At 44.3% G+C, this 9,143-nt stretch overlaps 1 protein-coding gene across 3 annotated transcripts in view; it reads right to left on the bottom strand.

Annotated features, from left to right (window-relative positions):
* The window catches only part of Manba (mannosidase beta), an 83,617-nt gene that overhangs the window by 36,377 nt on the left and 38,097 nt on the right, over nt 1-9,143 (bottom strand). For all 3 annotated transcript variants that reach the window (XM_021196316.1, XM_029537887.1, XM_029537888.1), the window contains exon 7: nt 7,760-7,870. In XM_021196316.1, the coding sequence (XP_021051975.1) occupies nt 7,760-7,870 (111 nt within the window). The remainder of the gene's footprint in view (nt 1-7,759; nt 7,871-9,143) is intronic.

Genomic DNA, 9,143 nt, shown 5'->3' with positions numbered 1-9,143 from the left:
AGTGCTGGGATTAAAGGCGTGCGCCACCATGCCCAGTGTGGTTTTACTTTTTAAATACTTGTTTTGTTTTTTTTTAAATTGTTAATTATGTGTATGGGCATGTTCTGTGTGGGGGTATGCATAAGTATGTGCAAGCATCCAAAGGGGCGAGCTGAGGTCATCAGATCCCCTGGCGCTATCTATAGGATGCTGGACATCAAACCAGGGTCCCATCTTCCATCCCCAGGAACCAGCACTTGTTAAACTAGAGTACAATATCTACAACTATCTGAAAAGACTCTTCATTTCATCTCTCCCTTTCCAGCTAAATATGAATGATATATAAAATGTATATTATCTTTGTGAGGTCAGAGTGCGGTTCCAAAACAACACTACAAACTGATTACATGCAGATGCACTGAGAACCCCATCCTCCTAGTTAAAATATTAGTGATTTGTGAGCATGAAAAATGATGTTATTCACCCCCAATTTTTTATTTTCCTAAAAGGAGTCAATCAATGGACCTTCAGAAGATTATACCATGAACTTCTGATGAATAAGTAAATTATCTAATTCTCAGCTTCAGTAATTAACATGCTAAACTATGGACCACAGAAACATATGCATAGCATGATGTTTAATATTTTTTTTGCAGGTAAAAAGTAGTTCTATGTCAAAAATAAATTTGAGAATGACTAATGTAGGGGAAATAAATTATTTCTTACTATCTAATAATATTATAAATAATATTAATTATAAAACACAATACCTTTCTATGTTTTTCCTGTAAAGAAGCATCTCTACTTATCCCCAACCAGTCCAGCAAGAGCGAAAGGATAACTTAAAGTACCCAAGAGCCTTTGAGGAGGAAGTTCTCAACCTGTGGGGCGAGACCCCTTTGGGGGTCAAATGACCTTGTCACAGGGATCACTTAAAACCATTGGAAAATAGATATTTACATTACGATTTATAACAGTAGCAAAATTACAGTTATGAAGTAATGTTATGGTTGGGGGTCACCACAGCATGAGGAACTGTATTAAAGGGTCATAGCATTGGGAAAGTTGAGAGCCACTGCTCTGGGGGAAGCCACAGTTACCAGCCACCTTGTTCTGGCACTTGGTCATCTTAAAGGCCAGTGCCCTCAGGGTTAATGTCACTGTCCTCCTGTCCCCTGGCAGCCTTGACTGGTAGCACAAAAGCCTTCTGCAACAGGTATTTTATTTCCCTGGATACAATGGCCTTTGAAATAGCTTTTGAAAAAGATACCTGAGCAATACACATTTGCATTCAGAATGAACCCTCATCCTCTGATGGGACAAAAGAACTTTAAGCAGCCCAATGAAGTAAATGCTATAAAAGTAGGGCAGGGGTATAAATATTGAAAAAAAAAAAATGAAGAAGGCTGGAGAGATGGCTCAGAGGTTAAGAGTACTGACTGCTCTTCCAGGGGTCCTGAGCTCAATTCCCAGAAACCACATGGTGGCTCACAATCATCTGTAATGGGATCCCATGCCCTTATCTTGTGTGTCTGATGACAGTGACAGTGTGCTCATATACATAAAATAAATAAGTAAGTAAGTCTTTTTTTAAAAAATAAAGAAATGTAAAATCAAGCATTTAGATTTTTAAATGATTTATGGTTTTTTTTATATTTTGGGGCAGTGGGTGGGGGGCATTGTGTGAGTGGCAGTAAAAGCCAGGATAGGGCATCTGACCCCCTGGAGGTGCAGTTACAGGGCTTATGAATCGCCCAGTGTGGGTGCTGGGAACCAAACTCAGCTCCTCTCGCAGCAAGCACTTCTTAGCCACTGAGCCAAGCCCCAATTTTAGAATCAAATTGAAATCAAAATTTAGCATTCCAATTTTTCAATCTCTTCTTGATGGTTCTGTAAACTCATCAATTGATCAGATTTTTTTTTAACTGCTTCATATAGCTGTTAAATTCAACTTATAAAAATTGTTTTTATTTTGCTCTGTTTTGTCTTTTAAGGCAAGGTATCACAAAGCCCCAGGCTGGCCTTGATCTCACTGTATAGCCAAGGCTCACCTTGATCTCCTCTTGATCCCCCTGCCTCAACCTCTCTTCCAAAAGCTGGGATGACAGGTATGGACCATTCTGGCAGCTATGGCTTCATTGTTAAAACAGAAATGGTAAATTCAAAGTGCAGTCCTCAATGCTGTCCTCCAGGTGGGGCTCTGGGTACTGAGACCAAAGGCCAGAAGAGCTCATGACCGATAAGCAAATACCACACACCTCACATTCCTCTCTCTTGTTGATCAGACAGACAGAGTGACTCATAAGCCTGGAGCCACTTCTCAGGTGTGTGTAAGCAGACATTTACAATGCTGCCGGAATTTACTTTCTTTCTTTCTTTCTTTCTTTCTTTCTTTCTTTCTTTCTTTCTTTCTTTCTTTCTTTCTTTCTTTCTTTCTTTCTTTTTTGGTTTTTGGTCTTTGGTTTTTAGAGACAGTGTTTCTCTGTGTAGCCCTGGCTGTCCTGGAACTCACTCTGTAGACCAAGCTGGCCTTGAACTCAGAAATCCGCCTGCCTCTGCCTCCTAAGTGCTGGGATTAAAGGCATGGGCCGGGGCTGGTGAGATGGCTCAGTGGGTAAGAGCACCTGAGTGCTCTTGCGAAGGTCCGGAGTTCAAATCCCAGCAACCACATGGTGGCTCACAACCATCCGTAACAAGATCTGACACCTTCTTCTGGAGTGTCTGAAGACAGCTACAGTGTACTTATAAANAAAANCTTAAAAAAAAAAAAAAAAAAATAGGCATGTGCCACCACTGCCTGGCCGGAATCTGCTTAACAGCAAAACTGCTCGTTTCTAAACTATAGCAAACCTTGTGCTTTCCAAACTTCCAGAGCTACCACTCTGAGCTTTCTGACCTGCTTGAGTTCCAGTCCTGTATCCTTTGGTGATCAACAGCAGTATGGAAATGTAAGCCGAATAAACCCTTTCCTCCCCAACTTGCTTCTTGGTCATGATGTTTGTGCAGGAATAGAAACCCTGACTAAGACACATGGGATGCAGTTGCTTGAAGATACCCTGCCTCTGCCTCCCCATCATTTGGACTACAGGCATGGGTCACTGCACCCAGCTTTTTATATGAGTGCTGCCGACCAAAGGCAGGGCCTCATGTTTGCCTGCCAAGCACACTGAGCCATCATGCTTGCCTGTCAAGCACACTGAGCCATCTATCAGACCCTTCACTTATTCCTAACCACATCATGAAAGAACATGATACGAAGGCAACAACTGAAGACACCAATTGTGTTCGAAGCAAGCTCCCACAGAGAGACTGCTTTAAAAGGAACAATCTGGGGCTGGAGAGACAGCTCAGCGACTAAGCACTCCTTGCTCTTGTAGAGGACCTGGGTTTGATTCCTAGCACCCACGCGGTGGCTCACAACCATCCATAACTCTAGGACCAGAGGACACAATGCCCTCTTCTGACCCTCTCCAGCAAATATCTCCACACAGCCCCAACACTCACAAATAAAATAAAGCAAACAAATCTAATTTTAAAAACTTTAAAAAAAAAAAAAAAGAAAAACTATATGAAAAGGAGTATCCATGAGACCAGGGATACTATACCACTGGAGTCTCCAAACAAACGTACGTATATAACAAATATTTATTAAAGGAGCAATAATAAGAAAGAGTTAGATCCAGTTCTCCACACATTCAAGAGAGATCACCCCCACGAAAAAAAAAAAAAAAAAAAAAACCTTAGCCCAACAACAGATGTGGGAGAAACAGTATTTTATCACTGGCATTTTCTAGAATTTGAGGACAAAGCAAGCTGCACACACTGCATGTGCTTGGGTGAACTGCTCTCCCAGGATCCTGAGGAAGCCCCTGACAGCAGCCAGTTTGTCAATCTTTAAGTTTTTTAACAAGGAGAATGAAGGGAGGTGGGGTGACTTAAACACTGTGTTCCCCAAAGGTCAGGTCCACCTCAAACCACAAAATGGGACCTTACTGGAAAATAATGCTTTAAAGACATCAATCGTTGAGTTTGAATGAGGTCGTATCAAGCCCTAACCCAACAGATAAGAAGGTGGGCATGGGGGCTGGAAAGATGGCTCATCAGTTAAGAGCACTGACTGCTCTTCCAGAGGTCCTGAGTTCCGATTCCCAACAACCACATGGTGGCTCACAACCATCTGTAATGGAATCTGATGCCCTCTTCTGGTGCGTCTGAAGACAGCTACAGTGTACTCACATAAATAAATAAATAAATAAATAAATAAATAAATAAATAAATAAGAAGGTGGGCATGGTGACTTGTGCCTGTGATCCCAGCATTAATACCCCAGACAACACTGCATGGCCTTCATGCTTCTGAATCCACACTGTCTACCTGGGAGCTAGTGAGGTCTTCGGAGAGTTCAGAGATGATGTAAGTTTCAGACCAGCCTGGGCCACATAGTGAGACCTTGTCTCAAAAACACACAAACTTCAGAAGAAAGAGAGATGTGGGGGGTAGGGTGGGGGGGAAGGTGGAAAGAGCTGTATGGCGAAGGGGACAGAAACTGGAGTCAGGCAACTACAGAGCAAAGAAAAGGAGGGTTTCAGGCAGTGAGGGGGCATAGGCAAGGAAGGGCCTTTGACAAGTCTGTAGGGAAGCCTAGCTCCAGATGCACCTTGATTGGGATTTGCAGCATCCGCCACTGTGAGAGAAGACGCTCTCACTGTTTCGAGCATCCCAGTTTGTCAGAATTTGCTCTGACAACACTGGGGAAATTAATACACTGGAGAACGCGGCATAGCCTCGGGGACTGTGTGTGGAAACACATCTTCATTATTCTGAATTCCACGCTGTCTGCCTGGAAGCTAGTGGGGTCTTCAGGGAATTCTGAGCAGCCCTCAGAAAGGAAAAGCGAGAATTCCATGGGTGTCACATTCCCTTTCTGCCCTAGGAAACTGCAAAGATGAAAATGGGGATTTAAAACTCAAAGAAAGGACTGGAGTGTATTTTACATTTAAAAACTGAAGAAGTCCCAATCAGTTTTCTAATCAGAACAGCTATAGGCAATCCCCTGCATCTGGCTTGGGAACATGAGACACAAGTTCTAGTTGGCTGCTTACACTGTCTTACCGCCTTTCGACAATAGTTTAGCTGAAAATCTTGACAACAGAGACAATACAAAGAGCCTTCAGCAAGATTAGTTATTTTGCATGGAGAGACATGTTAAAGAGAAATGGCAATGAAGTGACTTTCTATCCCAAAAAAGCAAACTGTGATCATCATTCAAAAACAGTCAGTGGGTCAGTGAGCCCGCTTAGCAGAGCAAGGTGCCGACTCCACACAGCTGATGGCCAAGTTTGGCTCCCCAAGTCCCTAGTGCTGGGAGAGGAGAACTAATTCCACTGCACTGACCTTTGATCACCACACATGAGCTGACATAAACCCCTCAATCTCTCACTCTTTCTCGCAGGCCCTTCAGTCACAGAGATGTGGAAGTANCCCCCCCCCCCCACGCTCTATACACCAACCGTTACGCAAACTCTGGTTCCCAGTACATCAATACATCCAGCTATTTGCTCAGATGCCTATATGTGGACAATCCCCTGGTCCACAGCTGGCCACCATTACACCTTGATAAAGTTGGACACAGCCGTGTTAGGAGCTGCCATAGCCACCATCTTAACTTCAGTCCTGGCTAGAAGAACCCTGGCAGTTTGGTTTCCATTCTGGTCAAGGCAACCAGTGACCGCCTCATGGCTAACCCTCAGGACCCTTCTCAGTGTCTTTCCATCAGGAGCACCTCTGCAATGGCTGACGCTTGTGAGCACTGTTTGCTCCTAGAGTACTCTCCCTCGGGCTCTGCACACCTCCACCAAGTGACTCTACTTCTGGCCATTCCTTGTATAGATTTATCTACCAACTTTTCTTTTCCGCATCCTTATTTATTATAATTCCTCAGGGTCCTGTCCTCTTTGTGTCTTCCCTTATCACACCTACAATGATCAATATTTTGCTGGCTTCCATGCTCCTACTCCAGTTCAAATGCTTATTTAGTTCTGTTTCTGTGTTTCCTTTAGAGATGGGGGGTCATACTAGATAGCCCAGGCTGGCCTCAAACTCTGACCCCTTTGCCTCAGCCTCCCAAGGGCTGAGATGACAGGCATGTACCACCATGCCTGGCTTGCTTCCAAAGTTCTCTATTTCTCTAGCATGCTCACCAACCGTTATTATAAATGCTTGCTTCATGAAGTCACCTCCCAACCAAATTATTAGCGTTACCAAGGTCTCAGAAAGAAATGAACATAGCGTATAATCATGAGCATAGCAGCCAAAACACAATAGGACCCCAAGAGGTAACTGAATGAATAAGCATCTACAATCAGAAGCTCCACAGAAGCCACAGAGAGAGGGTACACTCCACACCTACACATGAGGGGGTGACACGTCATCTCCCTCTTCAAAGGCTGGCCTCTTCGTGCAGAGTAAACAATGGTACAACCACAGTGAGTCTAAATGGAAAGGAACGGTGTACCACTAACAGAAGCTCTTTTTGCTCAGCAGTGAGCTCGGGTGACTCATTACTTCTCACATTTTTAGGAAGGCCACACTCAATATGCCAGCATGTGGGAGAACGCATACCCACTGCCAAGAGGGTGAGGGAAAAAAAGTCCAAGAGTCATCCTCAAACATGCTGTGTATGTGTGCACACACACAAACATTCTTACTCTTGTAGAAATAGATAGCACAGTGGAAGAAAAGAGCTAAGGGTGTGTCCCACACTCAGGTCGCCACCTGGGCCGGAGGCGAGGCGATACCCATTGTGAGAGGTGGCTCCACAGGGCGACCTCCATCAACCATAGACACGGAAGGTCCAGGTCAGGGGAAGGAAAACTGTAGGAAAGGATTGTCATCACTGTGATGCATACACTATGGCTATGATAGGCTAGAGCCGGGTTCTGCCGTTCCGATTGCTCCATCTTAATGTAAGGAAATGGCACTGGGAGAAGGGGTGACTTAACCCTTAGAGCTAAGAAGTAAGACAGGGCAGCTCTTTGCACTAAGTGCTCGATCCCAAAGTGGGCAGGAGGGAAGAGTTAGAACGCATCGGGAGAAGCATGTCAATTTGGAAAGTGAAGACAAATGGCTGCAGAAGTTATTTTGGGGACTAGAGAGATGGCTCAGCNGTTAAGAGCACTGACTGCTCTTCCAGAGGTCCTGAGTTCAAATCCCAGCAACCACATGGTGGCTCACAACCATCTGTAATGAGATCAGACGCCCTCTTCTAGTGTGTCTGAAGACAGCTACAGTATACTTACATATAATAAATAATAAATAAATCTTTTTTAAAAATAATAAAAAAGTTATTTTTGTTGTTGCTGCCCTGAGATGTAAAAATGAGAAAGGGTTGGGCAGGGTTCTTTCTGATCATAGGACCTTCCAGCAGTATGTACGGTTTACAATTACATATATGTGCTACTTAGCTACGATGTAAGAGCACACGGAAGAAGGCCAAGGCTTTGGCGTTCAGGGCAAGATGTGGTCTGAGGCCCCGGCTCAAACCCTAGCACTAACAAAAAGAGAAAACACAGAGAGGGTGTGAAGCACAAGAAGCTATGACCAAAATAGAAGCCTGATGCATTTAGGAACCCACAATGACACACCCGGAAACTTTGAACGCTATTCATTACTCTGGGTGGTAGAATTGTAAATGTTCGTAATTACTACTTCTCTTTCAAATGTCAGCGTAGCTATGTTATCAAGGAATAATCTCCTTTTCACAAAATATTTATTTACTTACCTTGGCTGCTTTTTCCACTTTTAAGCCTGCATCCAGAGCAAAGAGAATTGTCATGTTGTACCCAGTCTGGTTCCCATGTCCCCGAGGCCACCAGATCTCCACAGCAACATCCTTTTAAGAAATAAGTCATTCTAAGTAATGTTTAGACACAGGTTTAGGAAAACAGTGCAGCCTGGAGGGTTATATGACATTCTCAGTGCTGAAGCACAAACTGTGTCCTGAAGCCGCACGAGTCTCCGCACCTACACTAAGCCAAAGCTTAGCCACAGAATCGCTGCTTTAAAAATGTATATATTTATTTGTTTGCTTATTTCAAGTCAGGGTCTCCTGTAGCCCAGGTTGACTTTAAACTCTTTGTGTAACAGAGGACGACCATAAACTTCTGGTCCTCCTGTTTCCACTTCCAGAATCCCAGGGCTACAGTTATATGGTGCCGGGCATCAAACTGAAGACCTCAAGCCTACTAGGGAAGGACTCTACTGACTGAGCTCTCTTCCCAGCCCCTCCACTGAGAATATTTAAAGCAAGAGATTCCCACGGCAGAACAGCACGCAGTGGAAACCCAGCTGATACCTGCTCTGCCTCTCCGTGAATGTTTAGTCTCTAGTCTCTATAGTTGGACTTGGACATTGACTGTTGCTCTAAGCCCAAGACAGAGCTCTTGTGGAGTCTTGCTTCCTTCCAAGTCACTGTCACTCTCCAGTTCACCATCACTAACCAGGTTCATAAAACAAGGAAAGCTAAAACCTGCCCCACCCACCTAACCGGGAGGGAACCTCAGTCCAGGTTTAGCGCTTTACAGAAGGGATAAGGGCCAGTACTCAGAGCAAGAGAAAAGAGCAGAAGGGATCCACGCTGAACCCTGAAACGTAGAACCAGTTAGAGGCTAGGGCACTGAGAGTAACAGGAAAAAAACCAAAGGCGTACCTGACTCCTTAGAAGACAAACTGACAAAGTAATCACATATTTTCCATTATATTAATCTCACATGTGAAAAAAACAACTGTTGGTTAATACACAGAATATATGAAAAGTTAAAAATAAAGGCAAAAATGCCGCGTGTGGTGGTGCACACCTGTAAACCTGAAATCTCATCCCCCAAGAGAGCCAGCCACAGGCAGGGAGAACACTGTGAGGGTACTGAGAGCAGCCTGGGCTACACGCAACTCTTGGCCAGCCTGGGCTACAATGTAAGACCCTAAGTCAAACAAACAAACAAACAAAAAGAAGTCACTCTGGGCGGCATTGTGAGTTTCACTTTGTGCTACAGTGTGCAACCTTGTCTTTAAAACATAATCCAGGGGGCTGGTGAGATGGCTCAGTGGGTAAGAGCACCCGACTGCTCTTCCGAAGGTCCGGAGTTCAAATCCCAGCAACCACATGG

This window comes from Mus pahari, chromosome 4 (genome assembly GCF_900095145.1).
Source record: "Mus pahari chromosome 4, PAHARI_EIJ_v1.1, whole genome shotgun sequence".
NCBI lineage: Eukaryota > Metazoa > Chordata > Mammalia > Rodentia > Muridae > Mus > Mus pahari.
Note: the sequence above shows the minus strand (reverse complement) of the source record. Positions and strands in the feature narration are given on the sequence as shown.